Genomic DNA, 21798 nt, shown 5'->3' on the forward strand with positions numbered 1-21798 from the left:
GACATGATAATCGTCTCCGTCTATCCGTCCGAATCACATCAATGGTAAGAATTCCAAAAGCTGGAATTCTAGTTCTTTGCAGGACTATTTGTCGTAGCATACTCTAGATTGTACCAAACAATCATTTTGATAATGCTTATTGATAAAAATAATGTTGGTAGAAAAGGACCATTTTTGTAATTTCCGAATGACGGAACAAATCAATCTTACACTGATGAATTAATGTTCCAAATACTAGGCGAAACGTCTCGTTTAAATGCCATGGGATATGAAAAACTACTCATATATAGGCGATTTCAACGGGCGTTGCGTTGGTGTTTGCGAACATACAGGTAACAAGAACTATCTTTAAAAAAGATATCCGACGTATTTAAATTTGAGTTTATGTTTAAAACTATCATTTCGATAACCTTCAGAAGCACAAAGATACCATTTAAATAATGTTTTCTCTGTTTGTGTTCAGTATTCTCGGTCCTCTTATCTTTCTGTTTACATTCACCAAAACCCCGCGGAAATCTCGCATGCGTAGGTGCGTTCTAAAAGTCATGTACGTTCGTACAACAAAGTTTACATTAAAAATTATAAAATTGTCCCGAATAAACAGCTGTCACGGATGCAAAGAGCTTTTGGAGAAACAATTATTTTAATAAAAATATAAATCTTTGTAAGATCTAGTTCAAATATTTATAGTTTTTCACTTGCTTTCCATCACGATATAATTAACGAGACGTTTTTTCAAACACAACCAAATCACCCACCATGACAGCATTTTGTCCAATCACAGAAAGGATTTTCGAGCATGCGTATTCTGTTGCCATAGTTAAGCGTCCTTAAGTTCAAAGGGCACAAACCGAAACTATACCGACTACGTCGGAAAAATAAACTATGAAGTTTACCGTCATATAACGGAAATCGCTTATTACAGTTCATTGACACAAGTCAAATGATAGTCGCAAATACAATGAATTGCTGTACGGGTCATTTCACGCGCATTCTTAATAATCAGAGGTCGGCAATAGATAACGTATTTCTGACAAAAAGCTTGCCAGAAAATGTCTCTGGTGTTTTAATAGACGATTCAGGCAGGTTCGACTTGCACAGTGACCATGTTTTGATAAGATTAACTCTAATTTGTAAACCTATTGTACAGAAAAAGACACACAATGAAAAATAAGCTATATAAGATATCTTATAAATTATATTAGATATCTCATATAAGTTATCGTATATAATCAAGTATTAAATATTTTATATAAGATATCTGATATGATCTAGTTTTCAGTATAAGATATCGGACATATATCTCTTATATGAGGCATCTTATATACTTTATAAGATATGATCTCCCGCTAAAACTCATAGGATACCTTATAAAGTATATAAGATGTATTAAAGTTATTTTTAATATCAGATATCGTATATACTTTATAACAAAATGAGTTATCTTATTAAATATATAACACCAGGCATACCAGCAATAATATAAATGAAATATATATACTGTCTAACATTTATAAGTTCGATGCCTTTAAAGCTGACTTTACGGTAAAGGTTTTGCTCATTGTTGACGGCCGTACGTTGACCTATAACTGTTAATTTCTGTGTCATTTGGTCTCTTGTGGAGAGTTGTCTCATTTGCAATTATACCACATAATTTTTTTTAATTATTATTTATAAAACGACAAAGTTTCATTGTTGTTTACCGTACACCTCGTACAGTTATATTCTACTCACGTAAGAAATGATCTTTACAAACAACGAAAGGTCACACGATGTTCAAGTGTTTAAGCATCTAATTAATATATGTTAATAAAATTTTAATTATTATGTTACTTAATTAGTCACTTTTAAAATAGTTGGATTGCAATAACATTATACATGTAAGTAAACGAGAGGTTGATCATCATCATTAATAATCAGGTTCGTTTTACTTTAATTTTGCTTTAAAAAATATTGTTCAGTTCTGCATGCGTGTACACTATAATAATTTGAAGGATATCTGAATCTAAACAAATTGATATCCCATTTGAAATATAAATGGGTTCAAAATAATTGATTTGTTGTGTTTTGGCACACGTGTTCAATCATGCAACAATACCCGCTATAAAATTACACTTACGAGATTCGAGCATAGGTAAACTACTATCGTAATAACTGACTCTATCGCAATAACTGACCATTGGATATTTGAATGGAAAGGAACAGCAATTTAACGATATGAAATCAAAAGAAGTGTATGGAGATCTACATGTAGATGTGGTTTTCAAAATGTGTGTTAAAGGGTAAAAAAATACATCAAGATGCTGCTAAATGTAGTTTTTCAAGTATACTATAATAATTGTGATATAGTATTTATTATAAAGTCAGGAATATGGCAGTTGTTTCCCACTCGTTTCAATGGTTGATAAAGTTAGAGGTTTTTTTTCAGTTTTTAAGGGCTTTCCTTGTTTTAATTTCCCTTAAAATACGTATTTTTGATATACTTTTTTATATGCTGTTCTATATGTAAACGTCCCAAATGCTTAACGAGTTTCTATTGCTTGTTTTAAATATTCTGCTATTATTTCTATATCATATCTTTATTTCGTTAATTTTAACTTCTCTACTTTTGTTATTTATCAAAATAGCAAAATTAAATAATGAAAAGATTTTAAACCTTTTATTATATGTCTCGTTTGTTAAATTGTTGTTGATGGGTTGCGTTTTGTCATCTGTCATCTTTCATAATAATAAATTTGAAAATGAAAATGGTGAATGTGTCAAAGAGAAAACAACCCGATCAAAGAGCAGAAAATAGCCCGAAGGCCGGCACCAACGGGTATTCAGTAAAGCATGAAAATCCCGTACCCGGAAGCGGGCTTCAGCTGACCTCTAAACAAAAATGTGTTACTATACTGTCTTGCTTCTTCTCCTCCTATGATTGGTATATACAATATTATTGATTTATTTGTATTAAAAAATGGTATGTTTATTGTTGTCCCTTTCATTTTTCAGTGTGCAATATTAGTATGCTACGTCTACTGATATTACTATGTATGCCTGTTCTGTATGCTCAGATTAATTTCCAACAGATACTGGCATGGAAGCAGCTTCCACGAAGTAAGTTTATACTGTAGCTTGTGAATCTTTGAACTCTAGTTACTTGTTTATTCTTAATTTGACAGAAACAATTATTGAATTGTGATCAATTGTATTAAATATGATTTTTTTCAACTCTTAACTGAAATAAATCTTTCGATACTACCCTATTAATTCAAAACAAGTTATTTTTTTTTCAAACAGCTGGTAAAGGGTATAACAAAGCTGAAAAAAAGTAAAATCACAAAAATACTGAACTCCGAGGAAAATTCAAAACGGAAAGTCAATATCAAATGATGCAACAGATCAAACGAATGGACAACAACTGTCATGTTCCTGACTTGGTACAGGCATTTTCATATGTAAAAAAGGTGGATTGAATCTGATTTTATAGCGCTAAATCTCTCACTTGTATGACAGTCGCATCAAATTCCGTTTTTTTTCAACGATGCGTGAACAAAACAGACATAATGGGTAAAATAGTCAAATTATGGTTATAAACTACTTAATTTTAAAACAAATTTTGGAATAAAATCAAAATTTTAATCTTACATATTTTTTACAATTTAAAGTACACTATATTGCTTTTGCAATATAACATATACAACTGTTATAGTTAATATTTTTTTATTAGGATGTAGAATACCACCATACACAGGAACCAGCCCATTAAGCCATATGATCAAGATACCGATGTATTATTACAGTTCACAAAGTGGGCGATGTGAATCATTTAATTACAGTGGATTAGGGAAGAGCAAAAATATGTTCAGAAACCCAATTGATTGTCTCAGGAAATGTGCATGCTACGCCCCAATGGACGCTGGAACGTGTACTAATTCCACTACCGGAACAACTCGATACTACTACAATAGAAGGTTCAAAATGTGTACTACATTCCAGTTCTCAGGTTGTGAAGGAAATGATAATAACTTTTCAGATTATGTGAGTTGTCATATTGCTTGCAATAGACGTCGTGCTGAAGATCTGTAAAAAAAACCATGTCTGAATGTGCATATTTAATACACCAGATAGTTCAGATATCAAAAATTTTGTTTAATCTGTTCAGTTTTATTTTCCTTGATGTTAAATATTTTTTTATATTCCAATTGTCACAAATTATGTCTCACTACGTACAAGATAAGCGAGACAATTTTTGTCCTTATTCTGAGGAACTTCTAAATATACAATGCTGGCTTTACCAAAAGTTTGAAAACTGCAATTTTGCAAGTGCCACGGTCGTAAATATGCATTGATCAAATAGTATATATTAATCGTAGCTTACTAGTGATATGATAGTGGTCAGTGAAATGTTTGTTTGTTCGTGGTATTTCATGTAGGCATGGTGTTTTTGTTTGTTCGTCTTCATCGTCTGTTTCTTTTTCCACTCTAGTTATTATATCCCAGAAATCTGAATATGTAAGAAATTAAAGTCAGAGATAATATAGTAAATGTGTCTCAACACTGTACTGTGTCCGTACAACTTTTGCATAGCATAGAATAAAATTTTCTGTTGTACCTCGTTGCATCCAACGAACACAACACTCATATAATTGTTTTCCCCTTCTATATGAATAAAAGGAGATTAAGGGTATGAATCTACGGGGCAACAACCTAAAGACAAAAAATACTATTCCTCAACAATTATAGACAGTCTACACAATAGTTCTAACTCTAAAATGTATTTGCTTTCCCCTGTATTAACCTCCTGTTTGTTGTTGTTACACCTAGTATGCTTAACACAGATGTCGATTGGCACTACTTTGGGACGGAGTATTGCTGCTATAGAAATGATCAATATATCTAAGGGGAAACATATAGCTAATGTTAAAACACAGGTTATTTTCTTTGATTAAACATCTATACTAAGATACGTAAGGAGAACAGATAGGAGAAAAACACTCTGACACACAGTGGATGTATTTTAAGTCTTTGTACAGATAGTATCGTATTTGCAACAGGTATTTCAACGCATTACACAACATTATACACAACTGTACATTATTATTTTTTTTATTAAATTATATTTTATTTTCGACAATTAGAGTGTCGAGAAACCAAAGTCAAACCTTCAACCAAATGTTAGGTGTGACCGAGGCTTAATATGAAAAAAAAAAAACCAACTGTTTATTATACATTGTTTGTTGGTGACTTATAGCACGCATTAAGATTGTCGTCGATAAGGCAACCAATAGGAACAATGTCTAAAGGAATACGAAAAAATCGAATGGTACGATTAACACAGAGCTACAATGCAGTGTTATGTACATGATAGTTATAAATTTAGCTTACATGGATATAAATTCAAATTTGAAAAGACAAATTATTCTTTTTTGCACAATATTCTATTTACCCAACAAAACTTATTCAGTGAATCACATTTAACAATAAACACGATTATATGTTAGGAAAGAAATGTTTTGTTGGTCCAATTTGATTCTTAGCTGATGATATAATTTCGTTTAAATCAAAAGCCGAAGAATGAATTTTCACTAAAATTCTTTTCTAAAGAAGAATATGATCTCATAATGCTAAGATTTCATCTATCAAAGTCGAAACTTCCTTAAATCCTTAAACTATTGGCAGGGCCTTGGAAGTCTTCGAGATATATGGCATATAAATAAAATGAAAGCATGGTATCAATTTAAAAGCGTATCAGCTAAAACTTTTGATAAAAGGTCATGTTCAACTAGACCCCGCTCGTCAAATTTGAAATAGTTTCATCCGGATTACAAAATAAAAAAATAATTGTTTTGATTTTATTCTGAAGGCTCCACGGTTTTCACATTGATATGAAACTCATAATATGTTGTCCGTATGCAGTTAGTCCTATAATATAAGACTCTACAAGTTCATAGAATTTACATTCAATGTTTTTTATCGGATATTTTTTTTAATATCCGATAAAAAAACGTTGAATGTAAATGATATAAACCTGCCGAGTCTTATATTTCAGGACTACGTATGCAGTGAACTCAACGTGACCTTTATCGCCGGTAAAAATCGGTTGATCGCAATACGCATGGATCTGTCATTTAAATAAACTATTATCTTGTTGTACATGTTAAACACTTGCTTAATATCCATGCTTCTTTGTTGATTTTTTACTATAAAGGTGACAATCGGTTAACTGCGGCTTCAAAACACGTGTTAATAAGCTGCCATATTTTCACATTATAACACACCGAAAGGAATATTTTTTGACGATTAAACGATATGGATGCATAAAATGTTATTAAATCGTGCATAGAAGACTAAGATGTTGATATATACATGAATTGGTTCAAGAATTTGACAAACCGTTATTTTACACCAGTTACTCGTTTGATCTCGTTTCATATCACTTTAAAAATGACCATCATCAAGTTGGGCAACATAAACTGACTACAAGATTGTTAGTTTAATAATCACATATAAATGCCTACTGTTTTTTTATAATTATTTTGGGGATAACGAAAGTGCTATTTATAGATATGTCCTATATTTTATTATCTGTTCCGCCCCTATAAATATCTGATCAATCCGGTTAATCACCCCAGACGCTATATTTATATATGCGGAGAGGTTATCGTCCGAGACTAAAGTTAGCCTGGTATCCCGGCCCGATATCTAGCTGCGCGTCGTGACAAGATTTAAATTTTAAATCTAAACAGTGTTTTAATCTTGTGACAGTATGCTCTGTACAGTGTAAATACAAGTTTTTTACCTTTTATCCTTTTTATTTTGTTTTACTAAAACTAAGTTACATATTTAAACCTAACAATTTTAATGTTTTATGAATAACTACGCATTTTTTAAAATTTACCTAAAACTAGGATATTTTTAATGCGGTGACCCTGCAAATAGGGTGGACTTCCGAAGAAGAAGAAGAAGAAGAAGAAGAAGATTAGCCAGGACCCCAGGCTAAGACTAAAGTATGTCATAAAAATGACAGTGTAGTGTTCATTCAAGTTAGTAGTGAAGTGTTGAATTAATATTTTAATGACACAAGGTTAAACGAAAAAGTGATTCAAATTTATTGAGTTTTGATCTGTCTTTATTATTGAATTGTGTTTGCAGAAATCATATATAAATATTATTTTAACTTTTGCATTCACAACTAAAGTGTATTCTAAATCAGTTTCTCAGTTACAAATCATCAATAAAATTACAGTTAATCAATCATGCGTATCGTTATATGTGATAATTAGGTCTTTCCGTCTTTCCGTGGAAAGACCCTTTTTATTTTGTTCTGATTATTATCATTGTAATTTTTCTTGCGTAGCATTATTGTTTCACAAGATGTCGCTTAGATTTTTTGTATAAGATATTAGCAGTTTATACCCCCTTAAAACATACCCTGTTTACCCGAATACTTTTTCTTGTGAGAGTTATCTCCATAAACACTGTTTTTCTTTTGTCCACTACTCCGTCGCATTTTTAAAACAAATTTATTTTACCAAATTTTACCAAATTGCTCGTTGCATCTTCAGGATTAGGATGACCAATTTTGGATCGATGCATAATGGGTCTATATGAGAGTTATAATGTCCCTTCTCCATTTCATATAAGTCATATGCATTTCTAACTGGTAAACCATGAGTGATAGAGACTTAGGGTCTTCGGATTTAAGGTCCATGATCCAAAAAACTTAAAATTAGGTCAATGTCAAAGGTCATATTCTAATTTTTCGATTTTGCCATATTTTTTCTTGTTTTCGAAAAACATTTAAGATGTCGACCACATATTTTTACTTAACTTACCTTTGCTTTGAATTCATATTTATACATCATAGAACCACCCCATAGAACCACAGGACTTTTTTTCATTATGTTACAAACCATTATAATCTTGAAGAAGCAAACCGGAAGTGACAAATTATCTCCCTTATGAAGAAAAAATGTATAGAAACCATATTTTTTTGGAATCAGCGTATAATAAATAAGCTATCATTTGACGCTTGAAATGACACTATTAAACGAATTTTTAGACTTAGGAATTCGACTTTTTGTCGACCTTAGATTTATACTTCTAATGTTAACTTCCAAAGGGGAAAATAATAAGATTCTATAAGATTAATATAAATATTTTTCGGGAAGGGAGGAATATTTTAAACACAAATGTGGTCGGGTCAGGTACGGTGGTTTTCCGTCCCGTAAGTTGTTAGGAAAGCATATATATATATGTATATATAAATACGTAAACAAAAATAAAGTGTTGCCAGAGTAAAGGGAAATTAAAGGTGTATTATAAATAAGATAGCAACCAAATTTTACGCCAAAGCTAAACTATCATGTCTGGTTTTCTCAATGGATACATGTCTTTACAATATTTTAAGCTCTAAATTCTCAAAAAAATATAATTAAACAAAGGATTAAAAAAAATGCAATCAACACAAAATCCCTTAAATAGCAAAATCAAAATAAACAAATTTAGGAGACCTCAATGTAATGACAGGAACTCCGTTTGTGCTTGCTTCTGAGAAAACAATAAATTGAATAATCACAGCTAAATGTACATGTTTGTATTATAATGTTCTGACAACAAATGGTATATAGTAACACTTTGATCGGTGTATGTGAATTCATAGGTGGGGCATTAATTTTTTTTTACCGAAATTAAAAACGAAAGTGATTATAAATTATGCTCTTTCCTAGGGTAAAAATTGCCACGCACAAAAAGAAAATTTTAACACTTTTAAAAATACCATATTGGCCTTTATAATGTTCCACTTTTATATACCCCTATACAATTTATACACAGAGTAGTCTTTTGAATGGATGATACTACAAATGAACAAATATATTTTCAATATAATAAGCTATAAAATGGCAAGCTTTTAGAAAAGCTATTACTTGTTTCATTGAAACATATTCCCGGTTCAAAGGAGCATATGAAAAGGAGGTGATTAAGATTTTTTGCTGGGAGAATCACATTTAGCTCTAAACTAGAAAAGGAATAGCTTTATCAATTAATAGAGGTGTTCAAAGGTGTAAGAAATTATTTCTACTCCTATTCGTTATGCCCTCATTTTCCAATGTTTTTTTTTTCTAAATATTTACCTTAGTTATTGATTTTATAAACAAGCATATGTGTCCATAGATCAAATCATACTCTGCTCGAACTATTGCATACTTCCATCGTCAAAACCGTGATGTATACGATCAATGACTAGAAAGAAAAAGTTAAAACGGTAATACGTTTTTACTGCACAGACAGCACAGTTGAGTTCTGTCAACAGAAGTTTACCAATGGTCAAATATTATATAAATCGACAATGAATAAAAACAAATGATAAAGGAAAACACATGAACGTAGGGAGACCTCATGTTATGCATGCATCACGGATTCCCTATTAGGACTATCTTTCGTCAAAGTGTCCCAATCGGGCATAGAATCTATGAAATACCAGATTATACTGTTCTTATGTTGTCTTGTATCTATTTTGAAGACTGTGAAACCATTTCGCAAGGGATTTTAAACACATATTTTTGTATCGGTCAATCAACTCTCGATTTTCACCGGAAAACTTGTTAGTGTCGATTTCGTTCGTTCTGATGGAGCAGTACATGTATTTGTGTTTAAACCATTCCACTGATATATAAAACCGTTTATTTTGTAATTAAGGTTATATATATATGAAAATTTACATTCTGAAGAAATAAAAATATTTTAAAGTATTTTTTTTTTTAAAGTTCTTACAAAAAAGGGTCTCATTTGAATCCATAGATACTCTGCATACTATATTATGTATGATTCACGATTAAACGAAGTATATAGATGCACTTCCGGGTTATTGAAACCTTTATCTGATTCATAGACGAGGTCAATTATTATATTCTTTACTAGAATGTGCATAGCATATATAATACGAATTTTTATAGCGAAGAACACGTTAAAATACGTAACCTTACTATATGTTGTTATTTTGTAAGCTATGTTTTTTTTTAACATTGCTACTCAGAAATCATAATTGATCAATGTCCCAAAATAAAACCTTAGCTTACGAAATAACAACATAAAGTTACGTATTTAACGTGCTCTTCGCTATAATAAGTTTGTATTACATCAAAAACATTTATACTGACAAAGGCGTTTAAAAACGTTCTCAGGTAACGTGATTTTTTACAGAAATGATTTTTTTTTGTACTTGGGAAGCTACCATTCAATTTTTATGATCGAAAATTTTGTCCTGCATTTTCTTTTAGTTGTAATCTCTGTCCTGCCTTTAATTTCAAATTTCATCCCAACATCCCCCCTCTCATAACAATCAAATGGTTATCAGTTATTTTTGAATGATATTGATAAAACAAAAAGGAGAAAGTAATGATAAATAATACACCGCAGATATATAAATACCATACCAATTCAAGAATAACATGGGTTTGTATTTTTTCAACTTATCTTAATTTCAATTGTTTGCGGATTCATGTCTTTTCCTCCTGCTATATCCAATCCTAAGAAACTAGTATTTTTAATAGTTAAAAACGGTAGAACTAAAGGAGTCATTCTTTAAAATGAAGAAACTGGAAAGAACAGTTGTATTACATTTCTCTTTGACTTGGAAGTTTTACCAATGTTCCATTGATATCTTCCACCTCGCTTTAGAATAAAATCAAAAGTAGTAAACCGCTGTTCAAAAGTCTTAAATTAATTAAAAGAAAAAATCCGGGTTACAAACTAAAACCGAACGAAACACATTAACCAGTTGAGGAAACCACCACGAAAAAACAGAAACTCTGAACTGCAACAAAAAAAACAAAACCCGCCAACATATTATATAGAAACGGACTGGCACCTGAACTCGTAAGTCCGAAGACGTAGTGTAAAGAAAAGTTGTCATTGTTTATAATTCAGTCATGCTTTCTGTCATCCTAATATCGAGTATATACCCTAGAAAAGCCAAGGCATACTTATATATAATGTTCCAGCTTTTCCTCACAAATAGTGGAGGAAAAGAACATAGGACAAGTAAGAAGAAAGTAAAATCACAAAAATTCAGAGGAAAATCAAATCGGAAAGTCCCTAATCACATGGCAAAATCAAATGACAAAAACACATCAAAAACGAATGGACAAGAACTGTCATATTCCTGACTTGGTACAGCCATTTTCAAATGTAGAAAATGGTGGATTAAACCTGGTTTTAAAGCGCTAAACCTCTCACTTTGTTGACAGTCTTTAAGAATAATGCTTAGTAAACAGTTCGTTTCTAGAAAGAAAAAAATGGTAAAAATTAGCGGTTGTATTTGCACGATTTGAATATCGATTATGTTTCATCACACCAGCATGCGCAATTGCTTCCTCGCTTTTAGGTTTTAAATTACCTCTGTGTAGATATTTACCCAAAATCATGACAATTTTAACATCGCGATGAATGTGAGGGCATTCCTATGTTTTGTTGCCACAGAGATTTTGTTTTTGGCTGGTAACCGATCTATACATACGCGGACATTATCGAGTGCAGAATAACATAACTTATCGATTGTTAATTATTCATTCTTTAATGAATACTCATAAAAATATTTTTTTAGAACATAAATTAATAATATGAAAAGGTTTTGTCTTTAGAAATATATATATACAAATTAACAATAATTATTAATACATGTATCTATTCAAACGTACGTGTTAACGCACGCGGAAGAATATTTCAAGAACGTTTTGCGAGAGAAAAAAATGCATGCCTACTCAAATCCTATCTATTAGAAAAATCGAATTATTACAGAAGATTGTCGACCATGCACTTGTACTGAACTATAACTAGAATAGTAGAATAGAATGATATACAAATGGATGAATATTATGTATACATGTAACTGTGACAAACAATATTTATATACATCCCGTTTGAATGGTTTTACACTAGTAATGTTGGGGCCCTTTATAGCTTGTTGTTCGATGTGAGCCAAGGCTCAATGTTGAAGGCCGTACATTGACCTATAATGGTTTACTTTTATAAATTGTTATTTGGATGGAGAGTTGTCTCATTGGCACTCATACCACATCTTCCTATATCTATGATAAATAACAACAAACCCGGCAGAGTATACTGATTTGTATCCCTACAATGTAATAGTTATTTGTTCCATGTTATTCATTTATCATCCACGCACGAGCTTGTTTCAGAAAAATATATATCTCTGTACATTAACCTGACTTTCAGGTATAGGGATGTGATTTTTTTTCTGAGACAAGTGCTTGTGATCATCCACAAGAACTTGCGGTCATCCGATGTTCACTACTTTAATTACATTTGCCGCGTTACACTTTATTAAATGGGGTGTTTCTGCTAATTTCTTTTTAGCGAGAGAAAAGGGATTTAACACAAACCATTTCTATTGACATTCGTTGTGTTCCAAAAGATTGTCATGTTCAATATAAATCAATAAATCAATATTCATTCCTTTAATACAAAATGATACAAACATACTTATAATAGTTTCCTACATATTTATTTAAGTTAAACGCTGATATCTGTAAAAATCTAAGCATTTCTTTAAGGTTAACATTAATAGTCGAAAAGTTGGATATATCTATGAAGGTATTAATACCTCGAGCATCACTTAAGTAATAGTAGTTGAAATGGACATATGAAGCAGTAAAACTGGTACGGTAATCACAACTTTTAGGATATCCTTTAAATATTAAAGTAGATCAAGAACAGTTGTCAAGAGCAATACAATACAAAAACTCTGACAACAAAAATCTGGTCATCAACCTCCTTTCATACAAGGTCAAAGACTAGACACATAATATAACTCCGTCTATACAACTTTTAAAAAGTGTTATTTTCAAATTATAGTTTGGTAATTTTTAAATACCTTTATTATAAAAGGAAAGGCATGGATTTGGTGTTAACAACTGTTATGAATTAGTTAGCATCAATGTTACAAAAGGTCGCATACCCCTTTAATTTCAGCTGTCTGTCGATTAAAATTATAAATATTCACCATTGCAGCCAGTACAATCGAGTCATATTTTGCTAAATTAGCAGATACAATGCAACTTGCTATAATTCAGAAATACAAATCAAATTTCATAATTACATGAAAATGTGTGTGTTTTTTTTTAAATTTTATATAACAGTGATATGACGTTACTTTAAGTAATTAAATTAAGTTTTTTCTTCCTTTTGTTTGCTTGTATGGATGTCAAAGATATAACTTAAAGGATCAGATATATGTGCACCAATCATTTCTTTCCTCTTTTAATTTCAATCTGCAACCTTGAAAACATGCAAATTCGTTTGAATTGTGATCGACGTCATTAATGCTGCTTGTCATGGTACATGGTAGCAAAGTTTTTCAATAGAATAAAGGAAGATTTTAATTTGAATTTTTCTTTCGATTAAGGAAGGCTCTACATACACGAATACTGTGACAACAAATATGTAGAAATAATTCATGTTAATAAAAATATGTATTATTTTAATTAGAAATGTCGAAACCAGTACATTTTAAACTCACAATTAAGATAGGATGTCAACAACAGGTGGACGTAGATGGCATGGTTAAAGTAGTCAATGGCTTGCTTGGAAGTAAAGCTATGTTTAAGTTCAGGGTGAGTATTTTACCAAAAGTAATATTGTACATATTTTAAAAATACTTCGCTTTTAGATCTCAGTTGACATTTCGCACTTCAAACTTGACTTAAAATAGGAAAAAACTATAAGAAAAGGGTACAGCTATGTTAAGAAAGTTGAAAAGTAATAATATTGCGGAAAGTAAGAGATGGACACTACAAAAAGTCGTAAAGAAATCGACAAAGTCATAGCAAAATACCCACAGCACCACACAAAGATGAACAATGATAAATCTACAAAACTCTGCAGAACATTAAAAACTAGGCTGAGAAACATAACCCCACTAAAAAAACAGAGAATAATCACAGATGCTAACAAAAAAGTTTCGAAAAACAACACGTAACAGTACATGTAAGTTAAACATAGGTGTATTTCTGTTTTCAGGTTGTTGGTGAACCAAAGATATTGGCATGCAAGTATTTATAACTTAGCGACATATGTGGTACGATAACATGGGAGGAGTTACCTTAAACTATCTTCATAATAACATTAAGCACACAAATAAGACAATCAAGACAGTCTGTTAGAATGTATCATTGGACAAAAGTTTGAAGATGCAAAATAGTATTGGCTGTGCAGGATGCTTGAATACGAACCAACGTCTGTCAGAATCGGAATGTTAGATCCGATATCGATGGATCATATAGACAGAGTGTCATAAACCACAAAAAAAATAACCTTAATTCACCCCTTATTTTATTGATTTTGTATTTACATTGTATCATGGATCGAATTTATTCGTTCAGTGTACGTTCACTTGTTATAATGTCTTTTGATTAAGTTATGCCATTTCAATTGATATTTTATTGTGTTTCTTTCTATGTTGTGATGTTAAACTATTGTTTCAGATAAGGGTGAAGGTTGGTACCTATTTAAAAAAACGTTAAAACCCGCACCTGTCCTAAGTCAGGAATCTGATGTTCAGTAGTTGTCGTTTGTTGATGTGGTTCTCATTTTTTATATAGATTATGTTGGTTTTCCCGTTTGAATGGTTTTACACTAGTCATTCAAATTTCCAAATCTCTATATCCAGGTCTACCTTCTTGCATAACCAGTATTTTGATTGCATTTATAATTTTTCTATTCAAGAGGGGCGAAAGATACTAGAGTCACGTTCAAACTTATAAAACGAAAATAAACTGACAACGCCATTGCTAAAAAAGAAAATAACATACACTAGTACACAACATAACAAGAGTGCACACGCTGAAATTTCTCGCCTTCTTTACTAATCATTGATATTATGTTGATAGCCCTAAGTATAAAGCTTTATTACAACTGTCTCATAAACTTAACATTAACCAAGATAACTAAACAAAGACCAATGACCCATGAAAATGAGGTCAAGGTCAGATGAACCATGCCAGGCAGACATGTACAGCTAACAATGCTTCTATACAATATATATAGTTGACCTATTACTTATAGTTTAAGAAAAATAGACCAAAACACAAAAAATTAACACTGTGCAATGAACCGTGAAAATGAGGTCATGGTCAAAAGAAACCTGCGCTACTGACATAAAGATCATAAAATATTTCCATACACCAAATATAGTTGAACTATGGCATATAGTATTAGATAAATAGACCAAAACTCAAAAACTTAACTTTGACCACTGAACCATGAAAATGAGGTCAAGGTCACATGACATCTGCCCGCTAGACATGTACACCTTACAATCATTCCATACAACAAATACAGTAGACCTATTGCGTATAGTATGAAAAAAACAGACCAAAACACAAAAATTTAACTATAACCACTGAACCATGAAAATGAGGTCAAGGTCACATGACATCTGCCCGCTAGACATGTACACCTTACAATCATTCCATACAACAAATACAGTAGACCTATTGCATATAGTATGAAAAAAACAGACCAAAACACAAAAATTTAACTATAACCACTGAACCATGAAAATGAGGTCAAGGTCAGATGACACCTGCCAGTTGGACATGTACACCTTACAGTCCTTCCATACACCGAATATACAAGCCCTATTGCTTATAGTATCTGAGATACGGACTTGACCACCAAAACTTAACCTTGTTCACTGATCCATGAAATGATGTCGAGGTCAAGTGAAAACTGTCTGACAGACATGAGGACCTTGCAAGGTACGCACATATCAAATATAGTTATCCTATTACTTATAATAAGAGAGAATTCAACATTACAAAAAATCTGAACTTTTTTTTCAAGTGGTCACTGAACCATGAAAATGAGGTCAAGGACATTGGACATGTGACTGACAGAAACTTCGTAACATGAGGCATCTATATACAAAGTATGAAGCATCCAGGTCTTCCACCTTTTAAAATATAAAGCTTTAAAGAAGTTAGCTAACACCGCCGCCGCCGCCGCCGCCGCCGGATCACTATCCTTATGTCGAGCTTTCTGCAACAAAAGTTGCAGGCTCGACAAAAAACTAAAGGCTCAGCAACACGAACTCCAACAAAAATTAGGGGTGATCTCAGGTGCTCCAGAAGGGTAAGCAGATCCTGCACCACATGTGACATCCATCGTGTTGCTCATGATAATATAAACATTATAGTATGAAATTCAAAACAGTGTAGCTGTGGCCATTGATTGACCCATCAAAATCATCCATTGACTGGGACAATTTACGTGAACGTTTGTCTGTAACAACCACTGTTCATGACGTACCTACGATAGACATTTAAACTGTGGGGTCAACAAAGGTTTCTTAACGCCTTTAATTATAAAATAATTCGAAAAATTAATCAGGAATAACCTTTGTGTTTTGATTTATATAATTGATATAAATCAAAATATCGTGTTATTTCTGATTAATTTTTCGAATTACTTTATTTAGGTGTTGAGAACCTTTGGTGACCCCATAGTTTAAGTGTCTTTAAAAAGTACATAGTGAGCATTGGTCGTTACATACAAACGTTCACCTAAATTGTCACAGTCAATGAATGATTTTAATGTGTCAATCAATGGCCACAGCTACACTGTTTTGAATTTCATACTAAATACTAGTATATCTGCTATCATCTGTGAAACGGATATTCCATAACAGTCCACAGACTTGTGATGGAGACCGTAAAATTTACGAAGGGATGATTTCAACGTCCCATTTGGAACTCTTGGTTTTATAGCTTCCGTGTGAGCAGCAACCCATGGTTAGCAAAAACGTTGATCAAGATTTGTACACACAGAAAATTGGTATGACCCAATCACATTTAATGTTCTTACTATATATATCAGAATTTATAAACAGCCTGTTTTTCGTTGTTGTTAGTCTATATTTAGAAAAACAATCGAGTATTGGAGATTGATGTTGTTTGATTTAAAGTCCTTCATGTTTGGTTACTCTTTCTATTCCTTTTATGTTTTATGTATTTGTATCTTTTTGTAGTCTTTGAGGTTCAAAATCCGGCGGAAGTGAGTACCATGTGTTCCAGTATAATGAGAGAAGGTAATTTCAAAGTTACATGTACTTCTTTATTGACCATTGAGGAGTGGGCACAAATAATCGGAGTTGACAGCAAACTGACTGGACCCCCACCAAGAAAACTTACTAAAGAGGTGGTGTATATGATTGATGTTAATGCCGAATGCAACGGTATGTATTTTTATTATTCATACATGAATATTCAAGTTTACAAATAATTGAATGTTACCTATACACTAGTATAGTAATTTTCTTTGAATTGTTCTTGGTATGTACCCACACAGGCCATATGTCCCAACCATCATTGATTGAATCCGATTACGTGATAGTTATGTAACCCCATAGATTATATCGTTTAGAATTATAAATTATAATTTAATGCGGAAATTTGGGAAAAACATTCTGCTGATTATACAAATATAAATCGCATTTTATTTCGAAATTCAAGCGTTTATTTTATATATTTTCTCTTAATAACACAGAGCTAAAATCCACCAACCTGATCATACTGGAAGAGAATGGTATTTCCAGATAAGTCTTCAGACAATGATATTTGTTTGTTATTGTTTGTAATACCACATGCAATGGCATATAGTATTATACATTTTCTGAAGTGAATAGCCAATGGTTGTTAAAGAATATGTATGGTAGTAGTTATGATATATTGTAACTAGCACTTCTGTGTTGACTTGAGTTATCATTGATATGTTCAGAATAATAAATTAACTGTTAACAAAACTTTGAATTTTGAAATACTAAGGCTTTTCTACCTCAGGAATAGATAACCTTAGTTGGTTTTGGCATAACTTTTAGAAACTTTTGGTGCTCAATGCTCTTCAACTTCGTACTTTATTTGGCCTTTTAAACATTTTTTTTTATTCGAGCGTCACTGATGAGTCTTTTGTAGACTAAACGCGCGTCTGGCGTACGTATAATTTTTTTATCCTGGTATCAATGATGAGTTTATTTACCATTCAAATAAGTTATTGCGAGATTTGTGTACATCGAAGTGCAACAAAATAGTTTAACCACGTTATATAACTAAGACAAACCAATGTAATAACCAGTCAAGGAATATGACAGAGTTGGGCCGTTCACAGTGGGAAACCGTTCACAATTGCAATTTCTATAGAGCTTGATTTTACAGAACGAAGGTCTGTTAAACCTTCTATAAACCTTGAAACCTACTAAATGCTAAGGAGTTGGTCTGGGTTCGTCTCCGGGAAAGCATAGTCAATTGCAATATTTGTATCACGTATAATGTATCTTAAGTAATAACAAAGACATCCTACCTTATTTAAATTGTTGACGAATTTACTCTCTTGCTTCGTCTTTGGCAAAATAGTCATCTATAATCGTGCACACAACGTGGATCTATATTACCTGCTATGTTGTTTATTTATGGAATAAAACTTGCATACTACTTAGAATCAGTTCACCTTATTGACATATTCGATCGTGGAATGGCGCTGATTATATATATATCATTGTTTGATAGTTGAATATTTTACAAAGCTCTGATTCCTTTCCGGAGATAAATTTTCTTTGGATCCTTGGTTTGATCAGCTCTTAAACTTTTGTGTTCGTTTGAGATTTTCAAATATTTGGACTTCTGCATCAATGTAGAGACATTAATTGTCGAGATGTGCATCTGGTGCAGTGGAATTGGTACCGTTTATGTGATTAACGTACAAGAAGGTAGAAAAACTGGTACTATCCTCAAAATAAACAAAACCAGCAACAAATTTCGAGTTCACAACAAATAGAAAGAGAGCAGCTTTTAATGTGTATAACGATTGTTTATTTATGAGATAATATATGTCCTTCTCCCTATGGATGTATGTGCTATCATCATTTGTCAGGTGATGAACTGGCTTTATCCTTCTCATATTTCCCCGACCTTCCCCGACCGGTTGGGGAGCTGCCGTCAATTTAAATCAAGTTGTTGATGACAGTTCTTAACTTTAATTTTGTCCAACCAAAATCTCCATCAAAAACGTTAAACTTCTGTTCTCACGCATGGGTGTAGTCTCACCAAACAAGTGGTTTTCTAGGAAAGAACAGTTCTACTCTGAAATGGACAAATGCGATTGGTCTTTTAATGTCCCCAATTCATTAGATATATATGTCGTGTACAAGTGACTATTTTGTACAGGTTATAACATGTACAAATGTACATGTTATAATTTGTACAATGCAAAAATACAAGTTATAACATGTACAAAATATTTCTGAAAAATGGTTTTAACTTGTACAAAAATTGAAAATAAATATATATATTGCTATTATTACAACACATGCCCATTAATCTCAATAACATTTTCATCATTTTTTTTGGTTATTGTCCATTCATGTTTGATACCTTTTTGATACAGTTTATGACCAGATAAATAGCTTTTATAATTTTTTTACTTAATACCTTAAAGGCTTTTAAAACACACATGTAGTCAATACACATTATTCTGTATTCTCGCCTGGTATTCAAACAGAAGAAGACTTAGAAAATAGAAGCAATATTTGAAGCAAGTTCTGTATCCAGTAATACTGAAAGTGATGACCCTTTAACCAAGACAGAACATGGTACCGACACCAGAGACGGACATTATTACTGACACTAACACTGAAAATGGTGGTGAACTGAATGGTTCTGATTCAGCAGACAATAATGAACAAACCATTGAGTTATATTGAGTATATATATGTCTTTCTCCGCCGTCTATTCACCCCTATCACTATGTCTTCCTGTTGCAATCAATGTCATCCTAAGACCATGTCGTGTACAAGTGACTATTTTGTACATGTTAAAATTTGTACAATGCATTGAAGCGGATTATGTAAAATGTAAATCACAAATTAGTTTAATGGATCAATAAAATCAAAATAAATTATTGCCATTCATTATAAATAAATTTCTATCAAAAATAAGGCTCAACGAACTTTTTATATTATGTATATTAACAATAACAACGTACACACATATTGACGTATGAATACACAACGTCAGAGTGGGCGTGTCGCCATCAAAATTGACAACATTGAAAATAAAACTAATATTTTTAACCAATCAGAAGACAGTAAAAACACCAAATTTATTTATTGTCCATTCATGTTAGTTTGATACCTTTTTGATACAGTTTATGACCAGATAAATAGCTTTTATAATTACTTAATACCTTAAAGGATTTTAAAACACACATGTAGTCAATACACATTCTTCTGTATTCTCTTCTTTATATTATATTATTCTTTGTAACGAATATTTACGTTTAAGGTATGACAACAGATGAATTTTTAAATATCTGGAAGGAAGAAGCAACAGCTGCCTTATCTGTTAGAGCTGCAGGTGTAGACCTAGAACTGTTTAAAGTATTTGGGCAGAGAAAGGTATGTATGAATATATAAATATAATTTAATTTTGGATGTATCACGTCTTCTGATTGGCTGACGTCGTTTTGTTTATTAGCTCATAGACATAATTTTGTCATATGACCGTGACGTTATCAACGTTTTTTCATGATTTATTCCTGTTTTAAATGGAATAAAGAATTAAATTATAAGCAATGCCTGTAATAAATTTTCTGCCTATTCGAAATAACATTAAAAATGTGGTGCACACTTTAAAATAACCCTCTACGCGGGTTATTCAGTGTGCACCACATGTTTTATGTTATTTCTTCATAGACAGAAAAAACATTACTGCCATTCATTAAAGGTTGCCACCATTTACATCTGAACATTGTCGTAAATCCAGATTCTACAGCAATTCTGAAATTTTGTAGCATTTGTTTAATCTGCATTTTATATCGAAAAACACGCTACTATTAATTGTAAAATAAATTAAAAGTTGTGAAAAATATCTATGAATGTATAGAACTATAGAATATCTGTAGAAAAAGAAAATCTAAGTTTGTAAGTTATTGAAATTTGTACACACAATTTTGGTTGAAATTTATACGACTAACATAAACATCAAGGATCCTCTAGATCCCTTATTGCGGCGCTGCATGTATGGGATTATGGCACTGATTTTATATTTAATTGTAGAAGCTTTGTCATAACTATTCTGGAAACAAATCAACATAATACGGTGTGTACTATCAACTTAATTGTTTTTTTTTATCTACATCCTTGTCAATTTAATCTCGCCTACCAAAATTTGATCTTTAACTCACCATGGTTAACTCACATACCAAAAATCACCCCAATATCTGAAGGCGTTTAGAAAAACAGTCCGTATAACTGTGATTTTCAACAATTTATCAAAGTCCAAAGCGGAGCGGAACGAAACTTAAATTTGATCTATAACTCATCATGGTTAACTCACATACCAAATATCAGCCCAATATCTGAAGGCGTTTAGAAAGAAAAAACGTATAATGGCTTGATGCGGAATGAAGGAATGACGTAAAACTATAGGACACCGACAACTTCGTTGCAGGGCCATAAAAAAAGTCCTCAAAATCGGTCGCATCTTTTGTTACCAATTATAAATCTATAATGTTTTGTTCATTTCAGGTTGTTGTTTTAATATGCCAAGATAGTCCAGGTGACTGGGAAAAATTAATGCTGAATCTTCCATTCGTAAAGAAAATGTACGACCGTTGCCACTTCGAACTAACAACACTTACAAAACTATGACAACTATAGAAATTTTATATTAATCATTTACAAATATATATTTTTAAACAGTTTATACTAGATGCTCTATGAATAAAATAATATACTTTGTG

General features: G+C 31.9%; 2 protein-coding genes across 3 annotated transcripts; both read left to right on the forward strand.

The window, feature by feature from the left end:
* Positions 1-1790: 1790 nt before the first annotated feature.
* LOC139517062 (BPTI/Kunitz domain-containing protein-like) lies at positions 1791-4181 on the forward strand. Of its 2 annotated transcripts, none has more exons than XM_071307685.1 (3): positions 1791-1880; positions 2995-3099; positions 3713-4181. In XM_071307685.1, exons 2-3 carry the CDS (start codon positions 3009-3011, stop codon positions 4069-4071), a joined length of 450 nt encoding a protein of 149 aa, XP_071163786.1. In that variant the 5' UTR covers positions 1791-1880; positions 2995-3008; the 3' UTR covers positions 4072-4181. The 2 variants fall into 2 exon arrangements, with proteins under 2 accessions (XP_071163786.1, XP_071163785.1); XM_071307684.1 differs by having other exon boundaries at positions 1812-1920.
* A 12803-nt stretch (positions 4182-16984) lies between these two features.
* Positions 16985-21798, forward strand: LOC139517061 (uncharacterized). The gene is made up of 3 exons (XM_071307683.1): positions 16985-17239; positions 20340-20452; positions 21584-21798. The coding sequence occupies exons 1-3, from the start codon at positions 17011-17013 to the stop codon at positions 21704-21706; spliced, it is 465 nt and encodes a 154-aa protein (XP_071163784.1). The 5' UTR covers positions 16985-17010; the 3' UTR covers positions 21707-21798.

The sequence above is a fragment of the Mytilus edulis genome, chromosome 3 (genome assembly GCF_963676685.1).
Source record: "Mytilus edulis chromosome 3, xbMytEdul2.2, whole genome shotgun sequence".
NCBI classification, from domain to species: domain Eukaryota; kingdom Metazoa; phylum Mollusca; class Bivalvia; order Mytilida; family Mytilidae; genus Mytilus; species Mytilus edulis.

Coding starts and splice junctions, on each gene's coding strand:
- LOC139517062 (XM_071307685.1), top strand. CDS start 3,009: ATGCTACGTCTACTGATATTACTATGTATGCCTGTTCTGTATGCTCAG. Junction 3,100..3,712: donor ATGGAAGCAGCTTCCACGAA/GTAAGTTTATAC, acceptor TTTTTTTATTAG/GATGTAGAATACCACCATAC.
- LOC139517061 (XM_071307683.1), top strand. CDS start 17,011: ATGTATTTGTATCTTTTTGTAGTCTTTGAGGTTCAAAATCCGGCGGAA. Junction 17,240..20,339: donor TGTTAATGCCGAATGCAACG/GTATGTATTTTT, acceptor TTTACGTTTAAG/GTATGACAACAGATGAATTT. Junction 20,453..21,583: donor AAGTATTTGGGCAGAGAAAG/GTATGTATGAAT, acceptor TGTTCATTTCAG/GTTGTTGTTTTAATATGCCA.